This window comes from Gallinula chloropus (genome assembly GCF_964237585.1).
Source record: "Gallinula chloropus genome assembly, chromosome: 1".
NCBI classification, from domain to species: domain Eukaryota; kingdom Metazoa; phylum Chordata; class Aves; order Gruiformes; family Rallidae; genus Gallinula; species Gallinula chloropus.
The window spans coordinates 20,725,809-20,751,046 of record NC_140085.1 but is presented as its reverse complement, the minus strand read 5'-3'; the positions used below and the strand labels follow the sequence as shown (position 1 = coordinate 20,751,046).

Here is a 25,238-nt window from a genome sequence, read left to right as displayed (position 1 = left end):
TCACACGACCCAGTTCTCTCAGGTTAGGACATGCGGATCCTCTTGGTCAGAGAGCTCAGTTTTTCTCACTAAAGTCTAAAGGAAGAAAAACAATCTCCAGAAGAGTTTCTTTTTCCCCTTTTCATCTAAACAATTCTTTCTTACCTCATTCTACTAGTTAATCTAAGACATGGTCATATGGTTTCATCTCAGACGTCTAACAATGTTTCTCAAATGCAATTCAGTATTTTATCTTCCTCCTGAGTGGCTATCGCAATGAGGAACTTAATGGTGATGATGTTTCTCTGGAGGGGATAGTCTCATAAGACTCCTAACCTCAGGGATTCCAAACCCTAAATCTCCTTTCCTCCCTCTCCCTTTATTTTCCAAAACTCCCAGCCTTCAAAAGAATTGATGGCAGATTCAGAAACCACAAATATGGCCAAATCCCAACATTCAGCTTCAACCTCTGACGTACACCAGGCTGCCCATAACACATGCAGGTTTTATCATGTATGATACAATTCTGACTGCTGCCTCAGCCTGGAGACCCCAATGAAAACAGGCCCCCACTGCTCTACACTGCTTCAACAACTGGTTAGAGTTCCCTACTTACCACAGAGCAGAAGTGGAAAACAAGATCTACCAGATAGTGTGGAACCATAGATAGGTCACACAATCTCAAAATATTTTTACTGAATCATCCAGATTCAAGCTAGTAGCCTATAGGTGAAAGTACCACCACATCAGCAGAGACATGCAACCCTCTGTCCTTTAGAAGTGCAATGGGAGGCCTGCACTCCAGAAAGACAGGTCTAAGATCTCATTTTCAGGAGCAAACATACAGAGCAGACTTCACTCTGGAGATACACACTGGACTCATACAAATGCTGTGTCTGAGCATTTTTCCCACTCCATTATTTATGAAAGCCACCATCAACACAGTTTTGATTTCACTGCTTGCAGAAGATTTAAACACAGTAGATGAAGGAAGGGTCAACAAGAAAGATGGGTTTCACAGTTCGGAAAGATGATGAACACAGTCTCCAGGCACTGGGACTCACACACTTTCCCACAGTGCTCTTAATATGCTATTTGTCTTTTCTTCCCCCCCCACCCTCCCTCATTTCTTTTATAAATTAACATTTCCATTCTGAGACAAATAGTTATAATGCTCATTTGTGGGTGCCCTGCTAGAAAGACTTGTGGCCAGATTTGCAAATGTGAAACATTTACAGCAGTGAGCTGGATGGCTGAGGAGAAGCTCTGAATATGTAAAGCAATAAAAAGCTATTAAGTCCCTTGAACAAGTATTCCACAACTGCCTTTAAGCAAACAAAATGCTTCTAACAATTTTAGCTATAGTTGCTGTCTGCTTCCATTCTCCATTCTTAAAAAGGAGATAGTTGTATTCTTTTACAAATGTTAGTTCACAGATGTTGTTTTTACTGTTCTATTGTTTAAGGACAATACTTGATCTTCTATTCATCCAAAGAACAATTGAATTCACAATATCCCACGTTACATGAAGTTTGAATAATGCTAATGTAAACATGCATCTTCCTTGAAACCTCAACATCTCAACAGCCTAGGCTTGATCCATGCTGGATCCTCTTTTGACCACTGCTGTGCCAATCACAGCTAAAATGCGTTTTCTATTTCTATCCCACGCTTGGTGTGGGCTTGTCTATAAAGGAGATTAGCCGTTGATTGCTTTTTGTTGTCTTTGTTGCATATGGCTTGGGCACTGCCATGAAAGAAATCAGTCATGATTGCTTTCTTCATGTAGACTATTTCAGTGTCGTTACACGACAGGGGCTGAACCAATTTAACAGCTCGCGGCTGCTGAAGGGCTGTCCCTGCTCCCTTGGTTCTTCCTTGTCTGGTCTCACCAGCTTCCTAAAGCCAGCCCCAGCTTTCATTCTCACCTGTAGATAGACTGATACTGTTCACCAATCCTGTGAAAAAAAGAAGAGACCAACAAAAGGAATAAATACATGGGGTTTTGATGATTTACTGATCTGAATTGGCTCAAAGGGTCAGGTGAACGTTAGGAGAAAAAGGGAATTGAAAGCAGCCCACCCTGCCCAAGAGGAGGGTCCATCCCTGACAGATCAGTTCAGCTGCCTAGCCTTGTCACGCTGAAACAGCTGGGCTCTCAAGAAATGCAAATACCAAAATGATTTTTGGACTCTTCAAAGCCATTAAAAAAAAAAAAAAAATCACCGTTTTCTACCTCATTAGAATCATCTTGAAAGAGAACAAACTGTGCAGCTTCTGGTGCACAATTATGCCATGCCATCTTCTCCTTTCTCCACACCCAGCTGGGCTTGGATCCTTGGGTATGACTGCCATTGCTGCCTGCCAGCCGTGCTCAGCTGAGCTCACTCCGCGGGTTTCAGCACCGACAGGAAATCCTGTCTTGTGTGTTTAATGCCTTGTGGCTGACAAAAAGCTGGCACTAGTGCTGAATGCAAGTGGGATGACTTAGCTCCAGGAGAAGCAGCAGGGCTGCCTTCCTGCCCTGGAGATGATGGAGGTACATTGTTACCTAGTTAACAGACTTAAGATCACCGAATCCTGCAGTTGCAACGAGCACACACTTGACGTCTACTGCACGTAGTGGGCTACGTCCACCCACGCAAACTGCCCCCAACCTCCTTTCTACCTAGGAGCTGTGAGTGTTTGAAGAAGCAGAAGGGAAGAACCTGCTTGGGACAAGAGGAACAGAGACAACAGGAGCTAACTGCTGAACTGAGGCTTGCTAGGATGGGTTTTCCTGCTCTGTGAAATTCCGTGGATGAAAGCAGCATGGCTGTGATGTGGGAGGACACAAGCTGGACTCTTCAAACTCTGCTGCAACCATTGCCACAGTTGCTCTGACAGCTACAAACACCACGGCTCTTGTCCTCGCTGCTGCAATGGTTACAGCAGGTCCAGCACTGAAGGCACTTTTTTTTTTTGGTAGTGTGCCAGAGTTTTCCTGAAGAACCAAAGCAGGGAAAAAGAACTAGTTCATTTTAACAGTTTATACCCCCTTCAAAGCTGAATCTAATTTAGTGGAACATAAAAAGGCACTTTGTTCTCTGATGGTGCTTCCCCTAACAAATGTCAACAGCCTACTGCAAACAATGGAAGTTTAAGAGCTCCTTCGCAAAAGGTCACAATTTTTGTATGGAAAATGCTAGACTGTCTAAATAAAAGGGTCAACACTGAATGCCCCCATAGTCATTTTCAAAAATATCATGTATACAGGCATGTTTGTATTTTCCAGCAGACAGAGGGTCTGGCCAAATAAAACAAGATCCATGCTTAGGTCATCCGTGAGGACTAGCCCTACAATCCCTAACCTTGAAGACATGAATCACTGTTCTCACAGACCTGATTCGTTCACTCAATGATTACCAAGAGCTTCTACTTACAACCCTGCAGCAGAGGGGAAAAAAAAATCCTCAGCAGAGTTCAGCCTCTGTAGAAGGCATTGCAGAACTACACATCTCCAACGCTCCTGACCATGACTTAAAAAGCTTATAATGTGACCAAGAAGCCAGCATTCCCCTTCAGTCAGGTTGTGCAAGAAGCCTCCTCCATGAACTGCTCATGCACACGCCATATGACAGATAAATACACGCACACTGCCAGTCACGGAAGCTACAGCATATTGTTCTTCGTCCTCTGTTCCTTGGGGTGACCTTGTATCAGCTTTTAGTTATTCTTCTGTAAAGCAGATAAATGAGAACCATCTCCTCTACAATAGTATCAGGAATTGTTGGAAATAGCAGTTTTAAGAGACAAAGACATTAACAGACATCAGCTATGACCAGAACCCAATTTTCTTGCTTGAACATGATGTACCTGATCACAATTGCAAGGAAAGGTATATGCCTGCTGTGCGTTTCCTTCCACCCGGATGACATGAAGGCAGCAGATTCTTCCAGCAGAGGCCATAACTACATTACATATAATAAATTTGAGAGATCTGGCACCAGAAAGCTTTTGCCTTCCAAGGCACTGACAGTTTGGTAGGGGCCCTCTTGTGTGCTCTGTTCCAGCTGGCCCTGACTCCTTTCCCTGTCTAGAGCTTTCAAAATCAGCTCCAAAACATGCCAGACAAATAACTTAACCCTAAGGATGCAGGCATCAGGGAGTACAAGGCATATTCTCCAGAAAACACTGAACAGCTAAAGGTAATGTGAGGCACCATTTGACAGTCTCACATCCCTACAAGAGAATGCTGTATGCCCAAGCAGTTTTGTACTGGCCCTACAAAATTCACTTAGAAATGAGTGCAGTGAACTATGTAAACCTTGAAGGTGTCAAACAGTCCATTCTCAAAGATGGTTGAAATAAAAAATAGCCAGGACGCCAACCTGCTGTACAGGAAACCTTAATAGGTCCCTCAGGCTTGAGTGGTGTGAGCAAGAGTGTTTCGTGTGCATGGATAGGTCCATGCTGCAGAGAGCGTCCTTCCCCCAGCTCTCAGCTTCATGGCATATACCGAATTTCAGCTGAGAACAGCTGTCTCCATTGTAGCATGTATGTCAGTGCTACTACCAGTATGTGAATTTCCTCATCTGAAGCTGGCTTGCATCTCTTCAGAAACAGTGTGCCTAATCCTGCTACAGCCAACCCTGATGAGCAAAGCTTAGGCCAGTCTGCTTTGCTGAGAGGAAGATTGAAGCACTAAGGATTTATAAACCAAAACACTACCACAGCTGACCCACTGAACAGACAAACAAGCACCAAGCCCTTGCTAGGGTTGACCTGCTGCCCAACAAAACACGTTTACTAAGAAAACAGACTTTAGAAGAAAGCCACACAAAGAACACATATTTCTAACAGGATTTACAGAAAACAGTCATCACAGTAAACACTGATGAGAAACATAGTTTCTCAGTCATTTGTTACCTTCTGACACGCAAATAAAAGGTTTTCACACAAAACAGTGAGATGGGGGTGAACAGTACCCCATGGTACCCTTTCAGAGATCTTAACACCAGGCCAGAGTCAAGTCTACACTTCCAGCTGCTTGTTCCTGCCCTGTGCCATCCCCAAGAGGTGTGACTGCACTGCAACCTGGTACTGTTGCCATGGAAAAAGTACTTGGACCCATGCCCACAAAAGCAGCATACATTCAAAACTCCATTTGAGAGGACTCAGATGTGCCAACTGAACCCATATACAACTGGGTTATAGAAGACAACTCCATGTAATTTTACACCCAGGTCTTTTATGCAAGTAAATCCAGCTACAGCATTATACTGTTCTTTAAATGACATTCAGTCCAGCCTCACTGCAGACTCTTCTGTAACTCACACAGAAACCTAAACAAGTCTTAGATAAATGTATGATCCAGTCATCGCTGCCTTCCACCAGATGGTCACTACACAAGTCTGTGTCCTGTGGCATCAGCACACAGCTTCCACAGAGCACAACTGACAGCACAGTGGCTGCTGACAGCTGCAGTGGCACAAGCACCCTTGCCCAGAAGCACCGTGGTCCCCAGCATAGCCATGCCAAGCAGGATGCTCAGCAAGCACTGAGCGCAAGAGGTGATTCCAGAAATCGCCCCAGTGAAACACATCAGTGTAAACTGAAGCACCTCTCCTAACTCCAATCAGCATCAGGGGAACAAAGTCCTGCCCCGTGACAGGGCTGGAGACCTCCTCACAGGAACAGCTTGGAAACAAGCATGGTCACGAAGAGGCCACCTTGTGTCTGAGTGTTTGTTCTCCAATATCAGCATGTAGGACTCATTACACATGACAGGTGGCCAGTGCTATTTAGACATGGGAAAAAAAGAAATGTGGTCAGTACTGTTCAGAGCTGAAAAAACCTAAAATGCATCTTCATATCCACAAGACAGAATTTCCTCCTTCAGATACCCAGTCCACTCAGAAAGCAGAGCCCCTTTCCCCAGCTCTCCTACTGCTGAACTTCAGGCCTCAACTGCATCAACACCTGCAAGTCTGAGCTACTTGGTCTATCACATTATTTACCTTCTTCACACCTAACGAGTGGTTTTCTGCCACTTCCAATACTTGTGTGTCATGAATTACTCATTTAAATTCATTTACTGGCAAACACAGACTTAAAAAGAGCTGTAGTCTAGCTTGTTATTGCTGTAGCCCCCAACTATAGGCTCATGAAGGTGTTTTGTGCTCTTGACACCAGAATGAAGCTGAATGAGAAATTATATCCACCGAGATATTTTAGGAAGTGCAAAGTGCCAAAATGTTTCCCCAGAGGCCAAGATCGAAGGCTACGAGAGATTCCAAAAATATCTCAGCTCCCAGAGCTGTGCTGCTCAGGTCATACAAAGTGATGGTCTACCACAAACACAAAGAACCTCTCAGTAGAAGTATTAATTATGCTTAGAGAAGGAAAAGGTTAACAACATTACCTGCCTTAAAATCCAGTGTTAAAAAAACAAGTAGCTACTATTCTATCACATTTAATAAATGAAGTGGTTAATAATTTCATTAACTGAAAGTTATTAAAGGTGACAGAATGGTCACCTTTATATGAAACAGCTATGCATTATTACTGCTGCAGCTGATAGCACACAAAACCTGTTTATCAACTGGACCAATGATTTTTCCACCAGAAACAGTTAACAGCCTACAAGTAGTAGCCATGGAGTGAGCACGCTTTAAAAAAGGCAATGTCTGAAGCCAGAGCATGAGAAAATTCACACCCTGTACTGTGCTATTCCACCTTCACCTGCAATCATCATCAACATAGTGGAAGATAAAAATAAGGACTATCTTCTTTTTTAAAAAATAGTGGAAGATTCTTGAGCAAAGTTCATTTCACCACAGAATGGATGTTTCTCAGAATTTACTAACTTGTCACACTCCGGCTCTCAAAATAGGTGAGAGAGATTTAGTGAAATGATGCCTGTATGAAGTGCCAAAACAATCCACTTTGCTTGGCTTTGTGGAGGAAATTAATGATTCAGTTTGAGAACAGATGGATTTTCCTCTTGCTGACAGTTCAACCTGGCCTCCGTCTAACCCAGGAGACTCAGAAGTCCATCTGACTCTGAAGTCCAGAGCTATCCAGAGTATTCCAGCCAGTCTTATACTGGGATGAAAAGTCCTTCCTGAAGCATAGGAGGGAAGGACTGAAGCTTTCAGCCATGAGGTACAAGCACAGCCACTATCACAGCATGTAGTTGATAGGACTGGAACCACATTAAGGGAAATATGAACTTACCTTCTGCATGCATAGTCCTGTAAGGAAGGGAACAGGCTACCAGAGGTTAAGGAGAAGACAGCTACCATCGTGTCTGAGTCCTTACACCTTAAGCAAAGAATGTCCTTCAGAAACCTGACAGTAAGATTCTGAAGACAGTTGCTAACTATTTTTGAACACTGATGGCAACTATTCTACTCCCTGCTAAGTTAATCCATTGTTTGAATTAGCCTAAATGACTATGAATTTTTCTCTTATTTCAAGGTTAATTGTGTTAAATCTCAGCTTCCAACTGGAAAATCTTATTATGAGTGTAAACAAGACCTAAACCCCTTATTAGCAGGTATCATCCATGCATAAGCACCTGTACAGAACAGATTTGTCATCTCCCAACCTCTCTTTAATAAGCCAAGTACATCATGCTCCCAACATCTTATACAGTTAAAAAGCTACTCCTCTTCCAAGCCCTAGATTATCCTTTTGGCTTTAAACTGATCTCAGATTTGCAGATCTCTGAAAAATTATGCAGTCACAGTCTTTTCAACTTTCAACATGAGCAAGATCACACTCCTCCTTCAACCCACCACCCCCATTTGCATTGTTGAAGCAACTATCTTCAACGACCACTAGTACTCTCCCAAATCAGTGTTTCCCATCCTGTAAGTACAGCCTGGTTCCCACATACTCAATGTTCTGCATTCAACTGCATCAAACACAATTTTACTGGATTTATCATCAGTTAACCAGGCATTTCAAATCCTTCTCTAACAGTAACCTTATCTCTTTCCTCCTCCTCAGAAGAGTTTTTTTAACTGCAAAACTTACTGGCAAGGATTTTTATAGTGCAGTCTCCATGGGTTGATACAGATACTGAACAGGGCTGTGACTGAAACAGATCCCCAGGGGAAACCGACACTAGAAACAGTTTTCATCACTGATGTCTCCTGAGTAAATACTACTTTTTATTATTTATCATTAAAGAGGTTTTCAATCCCTCTAATGTCTATTGTGTTTATTTGAGATAAAGTATTCTTTTTCTTAAAAAATCAACATTGGTCACTTGGATGAATTCAATTGGTTGAGCATGTTCTACTTTATCAGTGTTGCTTTGAATAATCTTGTCAAAATAGACAAGACAGTATTTGTCTGCAGAGATGCTCGTTACCTTACACAAAAGCACGCTTAATAGATATTAAACTGTTTCTTCTGATTCTAATTTTTTTCCCAAACTTTCCAAATTTATTATCATCTCAGATCAACACGATAGATAATTCATAGCTCTTTGGGTCATTCCTTCCAGTTTTTTCCATACTGAATCCCAGTGGGCAGCATTCCAGCCTTCTGCAACTCCCCTAGCTTACAAGAATTGGCTAAAAATTAACAAATAAAAGAGCTCTTTGCTTTGGCATGTACCTTGTCAAACTCTGCTGGTTTTTAATATTAGCAGTGACTGTATCATCCTTTGTTATAAATTATACACAAAACCAAATATGATACAAATACCTTCACTCACAGACACAGCAACTTGGGATTTTTTGTTGGGTTTTTTTGCTGTTGTTTTTATAGTTACTTGTATTTTTTCCCCAGAACACACAACTGTGTCCTAATTTTATACTGTACCTACACTTAGATCTTTTCTGTTGGCACGTAGAAAATTGATGCCTTCTCCTCTGAAGCTACACCATCAATAACTCCATGATTAGCTAATTTCCTTTCTCACCTGCTTCTATGCTTAAGTTTGCAATTATATTTGCTGCCACTTACTTCTTCCTCCTCTTCATCCTCCCTGCCTAATGTGAAGAATGCTTTGTGGTTTATTAACACAGTTTTGACGACTGTGGAATCATGCCTTTTTGGCCATCAGTATGATTTTGTTGAATACTTTATAGCTTCCATTAACACTTCCCTTTTAAAGGTACCTTCCCAGGCAGTTATCCTGCCAATTGTTTAAACTCGAAGAAACAGACTCTTCTAAAGCTCCTTACATTACTGCCTGATGCCATGTTCTGTTTGCACAAAGTAAATACGGACAAATAACAATCACTGGTGCCTAGGCAACCAGTGGGATTTCAGGTCAGCTATTAACTCTTCTCTATCTGCTAGAACAAGGTCAACTATTGATTTATTCCACAGTGGGTGCAGAATGGTGTACATTAAAAAATGACCTATTCCTTCTAGAAGCTTTCTGGAAGTCTTTTTATTGGCATCATGAAAAGTCAAGTAAATATTACCTGTTTTAGTCAGCCTATTTTGCCTCCCTAAGAAGCACATACATAAAGAAATGTTTGCTCCATTCCTGAGGATCTCTCAGGGACCTGTTTGAAACACATACTAGGCAAGAGATGTTTTGAAGCCTGAAAAGCTTGAATTTGTCAGGAAATCCTTATGTCTGCAGCTCTCCTGAACAGTGAAAGTTTAGAGAGTGTTATGTAATACCCATTTAATCACCCATGGGACAACATGTCTGAAGTCCATCTCTACCCAAGTCTGGATGAAAGCATTAGCTAATGTTCTGTGCCCCAGGACTGGGCTGACCTCTCGCATTGCAGCTCCATCCTCAGGGGACTTCTTTACTCCCTCCCTACCATCACATTTATTTCTTCCTCCACGGCTTTGCTGTCTACCCAATTCCTCTGTTTTTACAGTAGCTTGGGAAAAATCACTCCAGGCAAGGATTTTGAGTCTCTCAGATATGACGTTGAGGAGATGTGACCTGACACACAGAAGGGAGAGGGAGAAGATGGGGGTTACAGGCTAGCCACAGCTGAAGACTCAGACAACCATGAGTCCCCTGTAGGAGAAAGGGTTGGTTTCAGTGAGTCACCCAAGGGAAAGCATCCTGATCCTGAAAAAGAAATAGGAGCAAGAAGGACTGAGAGAGAAATGCTCTTATGCTTGGAGCTCTGAGCATGCCAAGAGAAGCAGCACAGAGAAAAAAGGGAGATGCACAAGGACCACTGATTATTTCCTTGGAAAATTAGCCAAGTTCTCTATTACAGAAAAATGGCACATGGCTTTTTTGTGCCCCAAAAGACGAATGTTCTTCTAGTAGGAAGAATTCTCTGCAAACACAGGGGCAAGTGAACTAGCAAAAGATTTTATAGCGAATATACCACTTACCCCAGTTAAAAATCACATCACTGCTGGAACTTGAGATTATGTTTAAAGAAAAAAATAAACAACAAATAACCTGAAGGAGACCAGAATCCACTCATGTAGCATGTTTCCCCATTCCTTCTACATGCAAAAAGTGACACCACACGGGTCCAAAAATAAATAAATAAATAAAAAGATAAGAAACCTTAATGCAAGAAGTTAGGCTGCATTTTCTACAAATCACTTCTTGGGACAGCAGCTCATTCAGCCTGCCTGGGTCTCCCAGTTGGCAATGCAGAGACCAGAGTCACCAGGACCCATGACAGGGGAGTTCATGTCATCTCCATCTCATCCATGACCCCACATCAGGAGCACAGAGAGGAAACAGCATCAAGGTGAACGAGCACGAAAGGGGCCAGTCATCAAACCAAGGGAAGGAACAGCACAACACAGAACAATTTGTGTAAGGCATGCAGCTCCCAGGAGAGGGGAGCAGCAGCGGCGCAGAGTAGGACATTCTAAGTACAGATTGTAGCAGGTGGTCCGAGAACTGGCTGTGATTTCAGCAACCGGTTTATCCATACCGGACGGAACTGCCTCCTGCACAGCCCTGCAAAGCACAGAGCAAAACACCACAGCCCGACAGGCGACTGAGAAGATCCAGCAAGCACAGATTGCCAGGAGATGAGTTTCACCCTGAAAACATTCCCACAGATGTCAAGAGTGTGACAAGCTAATGTATGAGCAACATGGAAGCAAACACAGGCCTCTTGCAACAGAATCACAATTTTGGCTGGGACCTAGCTCCAGAGGTCACTTAGTGCAACCCCTGCTCAGAGCAGGTCTAAGGAGATCTGGTTGGCCAGGTTCTGTTCAAGTCAAAAGCCTTAAAGGATATTTTCCTGATATCTAACAGAAATTTCCCCATATTCCATCTTGTGTTTGTTCTCTCACCATTGCACACAACTAAAAAGAATCTGGCTGTATCTTTTCTGTATCCTCTGATCAGGTACTTCCAGACAACAAAAATATCCCCCCATGCCTGCCCTTCTCAAAGCTGAGTAGGCCCAGGTATCACATTGTTCACACACCATGTTCTCCAGCTCCCTGACTATCGTAGTGGTTGGTGCCCACTGGGCTTGCTGCTGTATTTCACTTAAATGAGGTGCACTTCTTGCACTGGGGAGCCAAAACTAGACACACTGTTCCAAATGCAGTTCAAAGTGCTGAAGACAGGGAAAGGACCGCTTTCCTGGGCTTGCTGGCTAGTGACTCACACAGCCCAGGGTGCAGCTGGGCACCTTTGCTGCAAGGGCATGCTTATGGTTCATTTGTTGTCCATCAGGACCCCCACCCCAAATCTTTCATTGCAAAATATCTTCAGACAAGCAGCCCCCAGACTGTACCGCTGCAGAGGTTACTCCCTCCCAGACAGAAGGCTTGAAAGTCACACTCTTGCTGAGCATCTTTAAATTCCTGCCAGCCCATTTCTCCAGCCTGGCCAGGACCCACTGAATAATAGCCTTGCCCTCCTGCATTTTGACCCTCCTCTCCATTTGGTTTCATTCCGAAAATAGCTTCAAAGGACAGAAAAACCTTCAAGAACAAGGAGCAAAGTTTCTCACAATATACAGCAATTGGGACTCTAACTGAAGTGACATTTTTAACATTTCTGCGCATTTTGTTCACTTTGTACTGTCCAACCTGTGCTAAGTCCAATTCCTCACTCATTTAGTGACGTCTAAGCTTGAAGTCCATGAATTTGGCACATTTTGGCATGGAGATACTCAAGACCCATCTGGATGCCTACCTGTGCAATATGAGCTAGGGAGCTGCTTTGACAGGGGGGGTTGGACCCGATGATCTCTCAAGGTCCCTTCCAACCCCTGATTCTGTGATTCACAATACTGTAACGCTATGGGAGAGTGTGTGTGTGTATGTGTGTGCATACACACCCACACCAATGCTTTAAGAGAAGCAACAACTTCAACAGGAACACTGCAGAACTGGAAGGAACAGCTGTTAAAAGCAAGGCACACACACAAAGCCTAAGGTGCCAAGAGCTTGGGACTTTCCCGATTTGTGTCCTCTGCATTGCATCTTAAACAGGCAGCAACTGTTAATTAAAAATATTTCTTAAGACTTTACAACATGTCATCAACCATCCTACAGCCAAGTCAAATATCACCAATGATGATATACAGACAACTTTACTTGAAGGTTAGGTCATGAAGCATCTAGCTCATTTATCTCTGTTCACAGGGAATGAGTCACCACCTATACTCATGTGAACAAACTCTTCCTCAACGAGCTTATAAATGGAGAACGATGAACAGCATACAAAGAGTAGGGAAGACAAACTATTCGGTCAAAAGAAACAGAACGTATATCATACACAATGTAAAATACCATCCGACTTGCACTAGCTTTTCCACATGCAATTGCTAGTTGGCCAATTCCTCGCAGCAATTTTTCATCACAGAAGTGGATCATGAGGAAAGGCATAAATATTTCAACAAGTTTCCAAGCAACTGAAAAACAGTGCTTTGCAAGGGATATATTAAGTCTATGTTTAATCCCAGTCTTTACCGGGAAATAAAGTGACGATTTTTAGTTTGGTTGGTGATTTTTGCCCCTGAAATCCAGTGTTACGTTACACTGAACGTCTTGATATGAACAACACGGTTACAGTTTTCATGTGTAATTTACCAGCTGAGGTAAATGCTACCAATTGTCCTCGTCCTGCAAGTATTTTAGCGTGCTGACTAAATTGAGGAGGAAGGGCTTTTCGTCCCAGGAATACACCAACGCCACGTGTCCCACCTATGGGGAAGGAGAATCTGCCATGCCTTAAAAGGCGCTGCTGACTTACCCCAAACATCTGCCGAAGGTCAGGATCTCGAAAGCGGAAGGGAATGTTAGACACATGAAGTCGTTTTGGAGTGGATTTGCTCTCGGTATTCTCACTGCTCTGTGTCTGTGATTGCTGTCCATCTGTCTGTGCCCCTCCTTCTGTCTGCTGAAATGAGAAAGACAGAAGTGTGTGCATGAATAGAAACCACACAAATTCCTTTCACATGCTTTGTCCGTGTCTTTTTAGGTATTAGTAGTACACTTGCAATTGTGGTATCTAGCTCTTGACAATTATTTTGATAAAGCCAGTAACACTTAACAATTGATCCATTGTTCTTCCCCTCCCTTTCCATGAGTAAACAGTAATGAGATCTCAGCCTCCCTCCCCTCCTATCAAGTCTTAGTTTAGCAGATTTGCCTCTGGTTTTCTTAAATTGTGTTTTTCCTTTTCGTCTCTTCTTCCTCACTTCAGCTGCCACCATATGAAAGCTCTAATGAAGAGGCAGATCTTTCATATCCTGAAGCTGGGAGGTAGTACCGCCACTCTAATCTCATGTGGCAGGATGTTCGTGCAATCATCAAAATCCCACAGCTGAAGTGGCAGCTCTTCACTGGGCCAATACCAGAAATGCATCCTCAGGCAAAATGGCATCTGCTCTGTCAAGCTCCCTTCAGAGCAACATTACCCCAAAAGATCTATAATTAAATGGCAAAATCCATATAGGAACAGTTTACAGATGTCTTTGATTAACTTTTCTCGTACCTTTAAAAGTCAGCCCAGGGATAGGGAACAGTCATTACACCTGTAGGGTTTATAAACTCAAAGCGCTACTTCCTGCTACCAACTCCACTGCTCAAACAAGGGAATTTGTTCCAGCAATGACTGGTACAGCAAAGCCAGGTCAAGAGGTGGGCCGGGGTCCTTATGCACAGGAGTACAGCAAGAAGACAGAAGAGTAAGGGAGACCAGTGTGCCAGAGGAGAGACCCAGCACCCCGATAGAGGTGACTGGCAGGGGAGAAGAAAGAGAGAACCTCAGCTGCTTGTGTTGGGCTTAGCGCAAGAAACGGTAAAATTTGAGCATAACACTAAATATAAAGACAAGATGCTTCTGCAAAGTGCCTTGATGAAAAAGTAGTATTTTCTGTATGTTAGTCAGAAAAATTACTTCAAAAACTCAGAGCTACAGAACAAAGTAGACTATAATTTGGCCGATTTTATTGCTCTGTCCCTTTCCAAGAGTACGCATTGACAGGTTCAAGTATTCAAAGAGCACTCACTTGCTCACTCAAATCTCCTGTTGCTTGCTGCAGCCTCCCAGGAGTCACGCTTTGGCCACCTGTGTGATGTACTTCCAAGTGTCATCTCATTTCTTTAGATGACAACATGACTTCCTCCTCAACCCATCAAGTGAGAAGAATGTCTACAACAAGGCAAGGACCATGTAATTTCTAGAGTCAGACCTTTTTAGGCACATTGAAGATCACATGCTGTCCTTAAAAATAAGGATTTAAGGGTAGTGGGTTGTTATTTTTTTCCTGTTCTGAGCCTCCTCCTCCTCCACCCCATTTAATATACCATTTGTGTACTAAAGAGAAATCTCAAAGGAGTTGCTCCCAGTGACTCCGCAGCCGCTGGCTGGACTTGCTGGACTACTCTGAACATCATTCAATATACAACACTTTGTGAATGTTTACATAGAAACATCTCAGATAAACGAAACTGGCAACATTAAGAGACCTTCTTCTGGCCAGAAATGTGTCTTACAGACATGACCTTGAGTTTGCATACTGGTTATAAAGCACTGACAAGAGCAAGCAAACAGTAAGCACTGGGGTCTTGACACACTGAGCAGAACAGTGGCAGCTTTCCATTTTGCTTTAGTAGGGCTGCGCAAGCAGTACAAAGCATTTTAATCTATTTAATATAAATTAAGCTGCGACAGAAAGCATGAAAATACCACCCTGAGAGCTGTGCAAGTCTCAGGAGAAGCCTAGGAGAATGAAGCATTTTCATTTGGCTAAGACTCATCCGTTCCCCAAACATCAAATCTTCAAGGACAACCTCAGAAACTTCCACTTGATTGTATCTAAAAACCCGCCTCCCCCTCTCCAAGTTTTCCCTCTTCTCCTACCCTCACCCCTATGACAAAACGCATCTCCAAACATTCAGAGAGTGCACCCTAAGGGAAGAATCGATGCAGCTGGCTTGCGATTAAATCACATCATGCTATTTGGTGGTTTTATTTTTATGACTCCATCAGAGTCCTTTGCTCCTCAGGGCAAATCTGTCCAAGAAGGACAGAACACAGGAGTAGCCTATCCATCATCACTGTACACAACACCTGCAAGTGAGTGCTCCAAAATAACTCCCCAAAATCATCAACACTCCTGCCAAAAGGGATCTCTGCAATCCATTTTGGAGCCCCACTAGTGCAATTTGCATGTGTTCTATGGCTTTGCAAGGAATCAGCAAGTGGGCAAACGCCAATGCACACAGGTGCATCCTCAAACACACTAGTGTATCTTCCGCGTGAAGAAAAGCAGATTCTGAATGGTGAGGACAAAAACAGCTTAGTCTGTAAAACTCAAACATAGCTTGCACAGGGCTGGATCTGCCGCTTCCACAGGGGAGGAAGCCAGGAGGTCGTCTGCACTCCCATCCATTTGTTTGCAGGCAGAGGGCAGAGCTCCTTTCTTACCAAGGGTGCCATGTATCATGTAGAGCGGCCTGCTGAAAACCACTCACAGCTGTTCCTGCATATGGGCAGAGTGCTGCTGCCACGCCAGAGTCATTTTGTAGCACGTGAGATGTGTACAGTAAGACAAAGGCTTCAAAGAGGAGAAACAATAGAAGGAACAGGGGATCTCAGTCCACTCATCATTTTGTCTACACTAGGTTCCCAAATGCTTTTCAGGCTTTCACATACCCTGATTTTTCAGCAGTAGTTTAACATTAAATACCTTCTCTCTCTGGATGCTGTAGCTCCCTCGGTTCTATCGTCTACAGCCCTAAGCTAAGATTTGAACTTTCAGCCACTATAACATTAGCTCAATACATTTGTCTACTGCCACACATTCAGCTACAGCATAAAAGAAAGAAGTAGTCTCCTCAGATCCTGCTCTCCCCTCTCCCCTCCCCCCCCACAACCCTTTTAGTTATTCCTTGTCTTAATTCATTAGGAAGGAGATGAAAGGAAAGGCCTGGAGCCTGTTCTCAGGCAGCGTATAATGGAGACTGGCAACAGTGCTACCCTGGCCGGGCTAGATGATAAAAGCCTGCATTTCACCGAGCACGCACTCCCCACCCCAACTCCTTCCCCACACTGTGTTTCACCTCCTTCCTTCTGGCCTCACATCAGCACTTCCAGCAAAGAACCTGCCCTCTCCCTTTGCTACACTCAGCGACTCAGTTCCAGGAGTCGATGTGTGTTCCCCAGGCTTCAGCATAGGCAACAGAGAGACATGCTGCAGAAAAGAGCCTGTGTTTGGAAACAGTACCAGACCCACCTTACTCTCCTCAGTGGAGTCTGTGTCACATACTTAGGCAGGTGATAATGCCATTCACTGCTGCACACGCAAGCTCTGAGCTCTGCTCAAGGTCACTGAGAAATGCATCTGAGTTCAGGACACGCACAGTATGTGCTTCACTTTTAACTACTTGCTGGCTGTGACCCTATGCCAGCTCCTCCTTTATACCCATGAGTAGAGTAAGGAAACCCTAAGCAAGAAGGGTCAGCTGCAAAGAGAAGCATGGATACCTACACATAGCCATGTAAGAGGGGAGGGCACCTGGCAACATGAGGGTGTTCTGAGAGTTGTGGGGGCAGCTCTACAACAATCTCCTCACCTCCCAACTAGACTCTTCTGTCCTAAAGCAGCTGGTGAACAAGCAATTGCTGAGGACTTCTCCTTGGCCGGAGGGAAGCAGGGGCTCCATCACCACCTGAGCTCTGAGTAGGTCTCCATCTGCATGGCCAGACAGAGGGCTACCTCCCCAATGAGCCAGACAAACACCGATGCGACAGGCCAGCACAGACTATTAATACCCAGCACATTCTGTTTCTATCTCCTACTTGCTTCTAGAACTGGAACTGCTTCAGGTCCAAGTTATAGAAAAGCAAAAAACAACCCCCCATCCTCTCTCCCAGGAAGCAGGCGGTCCAAAATGTTGTGAATCATAATGAGGAGGTTAAGAGCCATAAATCACTGCAAAGAAAATATTTACAAAATACAAACTGTAACTAATAACTATATTTAAAAGGGGACTTGGGTGGCTTACAAAATGTGGAAGACAGACTGTGCTCACTCTACTGCTTCTAGACCAGTCTTGGATCAAAAAAAAAACCAACAAAAAAACAACCCCAACAACCAAACAAAACCCCACCAACAAAAACCAAGAAAAAACAGACAGACAGACCTTGTTTGGATCAAGAGCTTGAGGAACCATGTGGAGACAAGGACTGAAAGTATGACTGGCAGAAGGCAGTCTTCCCACCACAAAGGAGAGCACAGACAATGTGGGAAGATCTCTGCAACTTCTAGTGAAGAACCACGTCACAACAACCAGTCACCCACTAATGAACAGATACCCAGTGAGCAGGCTTGGTGGAAAAACAAGTGAAGATTTAGACACTGGGCACAAAACCCCTCTCCCACCCCTCCACAATCTACCAGAGTAAGACTGCTGTCCTACACACATCCAAGGGCAAAGGGGGTGGAAACTTCTGTGCTTAAGCGATACTTGTTTAGCAGACTGCAGGAATAATCACCTTTCAACACCAGTAAATATAAGTTTAGAATTATATCCACGTAGCTGATTTTTCAGAGATACCAATAGTGTTATATTTTTAAAACTTTTTTTTTTTTTAAAAGGGTTACACTACAGGCACAATGAGCAATGTGCCCAAGTACCCTGCACGCAAAATCAGGCTAAATAGTTGCAAAGGATGTACCAAATAACTTTCAGTACAGTCACATTCATTCAGGCCTTATTTTTTCTGATTGTTACCTGTTTTCTGATATACTGAAGCTTAATTCATTTTGTTCACTTTCTTCATTAAAGACATACCCCACCTGAAGTCAGAACCCATGCTTAACATACAAAAGCATGTATGGAGCTTTGCTATTTGTCCTGCAAAAACAAAGACATCTCTGATGTGTCAAGTAAGGTTTTTCACCCACTGACGCTTCAAACGACTTCGTTTTTCCCAGCAGGATTTTTAATAGGATTCTTTGGTGCTTTTTTGCTTTCCTTCCCCTCACTCCTTCAACCAAGCGGTGAAATGAAGTGCCCTGAACCGCCTGCTCTGCTAGCAGAACGTCAAAGCCTTTGTGAGCAGTTCCAGCACATTCCTCACAGAACATGGATGCCCTGACAAGGGGAAGGAGGCAGCATGACTTCCCGAGCTAGTGGTCACCCTTGGACCACTCCACGGACAGTGGCAGAAGAACACAGTAACAGACTAAGAACCACCCAGCCCATGATCTTCTTTTGGACAGCGGCCAAATCTGTGGTGTCTGTGAACGAACAAGATCAGGGCAAACATTCAGTGATTTTTCTCCAGAACAGCCTCCAGCAAGCTGAGCCCGTTGACGTCTCAACTCCCAAAGCATCCTATGGATGAGAATTCCAGTGCTAAATTCTTCATTATACGTAAAAAATCCCATGAAACTAACCCTTTTTTCCAAGCATGGCCCTCAATTATTTCCTGCATGTATTCTATTGAGTGAAAATGGAAAGTTCCCTGTTTTATTTCCCATACCATTCAATACTCTATGTACTTCTTATATGCCTTCATTCTTGTCAGCTCTTGTCTTAGGTGAAGATTTCATTTCTTCTCATAATGAACCTGCTACATCCCTTTCATCATCACTATTATACTCCTCTGTACTACCTCCAGATCTGCTATAACCTTTGAGAGAGATGCAGAAGTACCACAGCTGTATACTCTAACATAATGATATTTGCTGATTTATTTCCTATTTCTCTTTCAAAATCATTTTTAAATCTGCCTCACTAGACACGAGTCTACAAGTGCTGACGATAATCTGCCTCATATTCAAAATAATAAAATAATCTGCCTCACACTCAAAGCAAATTCCTGATGTTAAATGTCAGTTTGCTACCTCAAGACAGCAATTTCCAAGCTGAGGTGGCCAAACAATCAGCAGCTAGCTACTTATTTGAAGCTAGTTCTTCCTCATGTCTACCTGCTCAGCAGTATCAAATGACAAGTGAGGATATTCGTTAAACATAGTCTTCACCTGAAATACCTCACATGAGCAATTGCTTTAATTACTAAAGTGATGAAAAATAATTACAGAGGAAAATTCTGCAATCTCAGACTAGGCAAGAAATACCCACGGGAAAGTCATCATTAGAACACCATCCATGTGTTACAGGAGTCAGTTGAGGAGCCCTTGGTGCTGTTGGGTCTCTTCTTTCCAAACCCTTGCTAAATTTAAGAAATCAGGAGGTCTATATCCCTTTATGGTATAGCAGATGAGTTAAGCGTGTTTCAGCATGGCACATTAAGAAGCCAAGAGACATGATGCTCTGTAATTAAATAATGCTTTATATTGGCTCATGACAAGGTAACACCAAGGCGACAGCACCTGCCATTTTCATGCAAAGTAATTTACATAAACTTATTCCTCTACTTCTGTACCTCCAGCTGCATTCCATAATTTATACAGACACACAAATTCTTCCCTCTGACATTAACAAGAGAAACGAGTTGAATAATCAGCTCCCAGTATTAAGTGCATTGCATTTACTATCAAGCAAGCTTTTTTTGTTCAGTGGATGATTAATCTTCCCTCTGCGGGTAGAGTACCAGGAGATGCAGAGAGCTGACAATTGCTCTCGGCTCCTGGCCATGCACTCCATACGCTTACCTTGCAACAACAGCATTTGCTGGATCCCTCCAAGAGCTGCTCTAATTCATTAACCCAGCAAAGGAATTGGACAGCTTTCTGCCAGGTCAGTGAATTAAAGTGGCTCACGTAAGGAATGCCAGAGCCAGTAAACAGGAGCGGGAGTTTGTGCTTGGAACCAGATCTCTCCTTTCTGACAGCCGTGAATCTTTAGATCAGCTCAGCTTCCAAAGGTACTGTAGCCTAATTAGCATCTCCACTGGCAGCTATCTGTGATGGGTGTCTCTGTTAGGGATAAGTGCACTGATGTAAACCAAAAAGGGGGAAGGGGGAAGAAACCAGGCGACCCAGCACCATAAGAAGTGAAATGCAGAGCATCAGCGGTGTAAGAGACAGGCTGCAAGAGGCAGACCGAGTAGGCCAAATATGGTCTGGTACCTCGGTCTATTTTTAATCCCGGTCTTTCAGCTGTGCTTTGGGACAGTATCAAGAGAAAGGACAGATGCTTGGAGATGAAGACCGGGAGATCCACATACCAGGCATGAAACAAAGCCCCACAGATGAGGCTTTATCCTAAACTAAAAAAAGATTCCAAAATATTAAGCTGTTTGTGTTACACCACCTATTGTGCCAATTCCTTTTCCGTGCCCCTGCTCCGAGAGCTTTGAATGCTTTCCACTACACTCAGATCTCCAAAACCAAGCTCATCCTTAGCTGATGACACCAACCACTCATTCCCCTTCACCCAGGGCACTGCATAGGAAAGCAAAGACTTTTGACTGTCAAAGTTTCTTTTACTTAAGTTCACTGCTGATGTTTGACCTCAGGCTTACAAACCAGTATTAAGTCAAACACCAGTGCTAATCTCAAGTCATTTGATCTGACTTGCCCATCAGAATCTGCAACGTTTCTATGAAAAGATGCTCCCACCTGTGTGTTAGGGGCCCTGTTACGGACTCTCTACATTGCTGCATAATATTTTACCACCCAGCTGAAACTCCCCTTTTTGTGGAAGCCTTTAAACCACCCCATACTTCTGTTGCTTTTGCAATTTTCATGAAGTCTACCAGTCCAAGAAGCAGGAAAATCCCTCCACCCAAGCATACATCTTACTCTGTCCTGCCAACTGGAGCAAGCACAGGCCTTGTTCTTGAAAGCAAGGAGAGACCTTATCTGTCTGGCTAAAGGAATTTCTGAATCATCCCACGGGAGCACAGGCTTCAAGTCAGCAGCTAAAAAATCCACCAGCTGTTCGATCTGGGGTATCAGCTTCACACACATGACAGCAGCTGTGCCTGCCAGTCGCAATAATGGGAGGGAAGGATCATACATCACCCATGACGACTTTTTGCTCTATTAAAAGTAGCACTGTTGTTTGAGCAAGACAACAAAATGGTGAAAGGAAAAGATGCCTTAAAGCATAGCAGTCTAGTTCACGTGGACTGAACACATGTGTCAAATAATTAATAACCAGCATATGCAATGGGCAAGATGCTTGATGTTAGCTGTAGATGTTCAAGGTGAAATAACCAACCCATTCTGCTGTATTTTAATGGTACGCTTTAGCTTGAGTAACTACTGAGCCTTCTTCCTTCCCTTAGTTCCTACATCATTAATCAGCATGCTGAGAAGGAGAAAAGTTACGAGCAATTACATCCCAAGGCAGCCCACAGATCCAAAATAACTTCATACAGAAGGAGTCCTAGACAGAAAGATAAAGGGACTCGGAAGATCCAGGACCCCATGCATGTGAAAGGCTGGCATGTGAAAAAGGGCCTTGGCTGAGGCGCCTTCCCCTCCCCCCTGGATTTCCTCATGTGCCACCATCTGGGATCATCTGGGTTTGATCAGTCCCAGCCACAGCAGCAGGAGCAATGCGCTCATCTGCGCCCTTACCCTTTCTGGGCTAGCTACAGTCTGCATGCTCAGCTCACACATCTTTAACCACGTCAAATGGTCAGCCCAGGCGTGCCCACCTGTTTCCAACAGCCAGTACAAGTGCTACGTGCTATTCAGCCTGTTTCTCAGCTAGCCCCTGCCAGTCAGGCTCCCTCTGCAGCCTCCTGGCAACACCACTGCCTCCCAGCAGTCTCCCAGCAACGCTCCCTCCCGCACAGATGGGCTCCCAGTCCCTCCTCACAAGCTAGCCAGCCTCCCAGCGCACTGTGGGCTTCTCGGAGCCGGCATTAGTTGATGAAACACAGAGCTCAGCCCTGCAGCACCACGGAGATGGCTCCTAATATGGAAGAGGAGCAGGAGGGTTGGCAAGAGCTTACATCCAAGGTCAAGGCTCGCATCATTTCCATTAAAAAGAAACACTCTTCAGCTCTGGGCAAGGATGGGAACAGCAAAAATACATAGGGAAAGCCACTGCCCTGTTTTATTCCCTGTTTCCAGCTTTCCCATCCAACTGGCAGTGTTCAAGATCGCTGTTCGCTGGAGACTGGCAGTTCAGATCTTACTGTTGGAATGACTTCAGGCAACCTGGTACTAAAATGATGACTTGCATTTCTGCACACAACACCAGCTCTAAGTTTTCTTTCCAGCCTCATCTCTTTTACATTTGTGTTTGTCAAGTAAGGCACCTGAAGCTCCTTTTATGCACTATCAATGTGCTTTACAGAGTTTGTACTCTTTTTCTTCTTCAAGATACTGAAAGTTGTATTGTTCTCAGGATGAACTCAGGGGTATTTTATCAAAGTCATAACCAGCACTGGCAACTGTGCAGCCGCTGCCCACTGCAGAAGGAGCAGCAGCACATGCTGGGAACCACGCACACTCGAGCTGGCACTATCGGTTCTTCTATCGTTGGCACTGAAACCCCTCAGTACTTACAGGGGGGAAAAAATCTCTACGAGCCAAACATCCAACTACAAGTAAAACTGAACGCATTAACAGATTAAATCCGCCCCCAAGCACCAAAGGTTCTCACCGTAAGGCTCTTTATTAGAAAGTTAAGTCTTAACAAGTGGCTTAAGGGGTGGATAAAGCTTTTCCTGGGATAATCTGCCAGCATGTTCCCCAGTACCAGGTCCAGGCCATAGGAAGAACCAAGCAAAAAAAAAAGTGAAAGTTTTTGGCAAATGGATGCCCAGTCACTGAAAGGTCCTCTCTCTTCTTTGTCCCCCAAAGTTCTCTGCCATCTTCAGAAAGTCAAAGAAAAGATTTCTCTACTCTCTAGCTTCTTAAAAACAAAACCACATTGGGATTGCACCTACAATATTGGCCTGTGCTCACCCTAATCCTTTGTACCATCAACCTTCCAGAATTTGCTTCCATCACATTCAGTCGAACCATTTGCCAATTAACACAAAGTAATTAACACTTCTGTAAAAGACTGCCTTTGGACAATGCCACCATGGTAAAAATGCCATTATCCCAAGCACTACTGCTCTTTACAGACACCTATTTAGGAGAGCAAAGTGCACAATGGGAAAGACAGGAACTTCGCAATGGAAGGTCAAAAGCTGTTTTGTTTATAGAGCTGTCTTTTTCAAGTCTACCGCTGATTTTGTGTGTGTTTAAGAAACAAGTCAATTTAATCAGTGGCTGCTTTTCCCCAAAGCACCACGCTGCTCTCCTGGCTCTGCAGCCTCCTGTACTTACTGCAAGAGATCCGTTCTGCGTGCTGGCTGTGTTCGTGCTCTGCTCTCCATGCGGCTGCGTGCTTCCGTAGAGCGTCAGATTGTGCTCGCTGGTCTGGCCTGCATAGTCCTGAGTGTGTGGCACCCCGTACTCTGTGGGGATCCCGTTCTGTGGGGGTGGCGGAAATGGGATTGTGGTGAATGGCTGCACCATTGCATCAGGAGTTGCTGCTGGCTCCTGGTTACCCTGAGAAAGGGAAAAGGAGAAGACAGCTTTATGCTACAGAAGATGGATCGAAACATTAGCTTGAGAAATTATACGTACACACACACGTTCATGTGAATAACCCACCTACTGCCACTACAGTATTGCACAGTCTTCTATCATATTCTCTATCAGAAAGAACGTGTCTTGCTTCTCTGAGCCACAACATTTTTCTTCATCTTTTTGGGGTAACATTCACACTACCAGATAGTATATGGTGAACAAGTTATGGGGCTTGAAAATTGCATACCCCTGTAATGTCAGACAAGGTTTTATACACAGCGGGGCATTATTTTGGAAAGGGGAAGAGGCACTGAAACATTGGAACGGAGAAGGAAACACAGACGGAAGTACAGATTTCTTTAATATGCCTAGAAGTACCATATCTGGGTCCATCTCCTCCAGCCTGACCCTCATGACTCTGCTCACCATCCAGCATATACTGCATGGTTCAGAGCACACTCTTCTTTGTGGCATTACAGTGAAAGAAAAGAAATGCTTATTTTAAAATTGATCTGTGCTGCAGTACCATCCTTTGCTCTGACAGCACCAAGTACAGAACACGGGTGCTCAAGTACCAGATTTTGGAATATCCCATTTGCTTTGTGCTGACTGTGCAGAAGACACTGAAGAGCTATGGGACCAGAGTTGAAAACACAACCCTGGAGTACAGATGCCCTCTCCCCAGCCCTGAGCATCACTATCATCTCACAAAGCATTCATTACCCACTCCTCCCTCAGCTTAGGATATCCCCCAGAGACCTCTATTCACTAGGACAGTGAGCTTTTAGCACTGCCTTAGACTTATATGGCACCGACCAGATGACTCAAAAAACAGACAACTGACCATACAAAAGATAACCCCAAAACCCAATAAAAACCCCTACCCCACCATGCCTGAAAACCAACCCAAGGCAAACACAAGAGCATGCGGTCCTGCAGCCACTGCAGGGATCTCGCCGAGGGGGGAGCGGGGAGCTGCATTCAGCCACCTGGGGCGAAGGAGATCAGCCTTGACATTGAAACCCAGCCCTGGGAAGCCCAGGTTGCTGCACTGCTCCTTACTGCTTCCACTGCCACAGCAGGAAAAAAAAATGAAACCACGGAAAAGATTGATGATAGGAGGGCTGTTTGATTTATGTGTGTGTCAACAGACTAATCCTGATTTTAAATTTTGGCTGCCGTTCTAGCCCTGGGTCCTCCCCCACAAAGCCTGGAGGTGCTTGAGACTATTCTGACACCAGCATGCTAAAATCAATGGAGTAAAAGAGAGGCAGACCTTATCCTGTGGACAGGAAAGGCGGAGTGGGAATTACCAAGCAGCCTTTCAGCAGAGAGCATGCAGGGGCTGACGGACCTCCAGCAAAGCCGGACAAACCTTTCAGT

General features: G+C 44.1%; 1 protein-coding gene across 6 annotated transcripts in view; it reads right to left on the bottom strand.

The window, feature by feature from the left end:
* Positions 1-25,238, bottom strand: part of RBFOX2 (RNA binding fox-1 homolog 2) — an 88,345-nt gene that overhangs the window by 33,450 nt on the left and 29,657 nt on the right. For all 6 annotated transcript variants that reach the window (XM_084278089.1, XM_084278085.1, XM_084278084.1 and 3 more), the window contains exons 2-3: positions 23,610-23,834; positions 13,145-13,291 (exon numbers count right to left, since the gene is read on the bottom strand). In XM_084278089.1, coding sequence (XP_084134215.1) covers positions 13,145-13,291; positions 23,610-23,834 — 372 coding nt within the window. The remainder of the gene's footprint in view (positions 1-13,144; positions 13,292-23,609; positions 23,835-25,238) is intronic.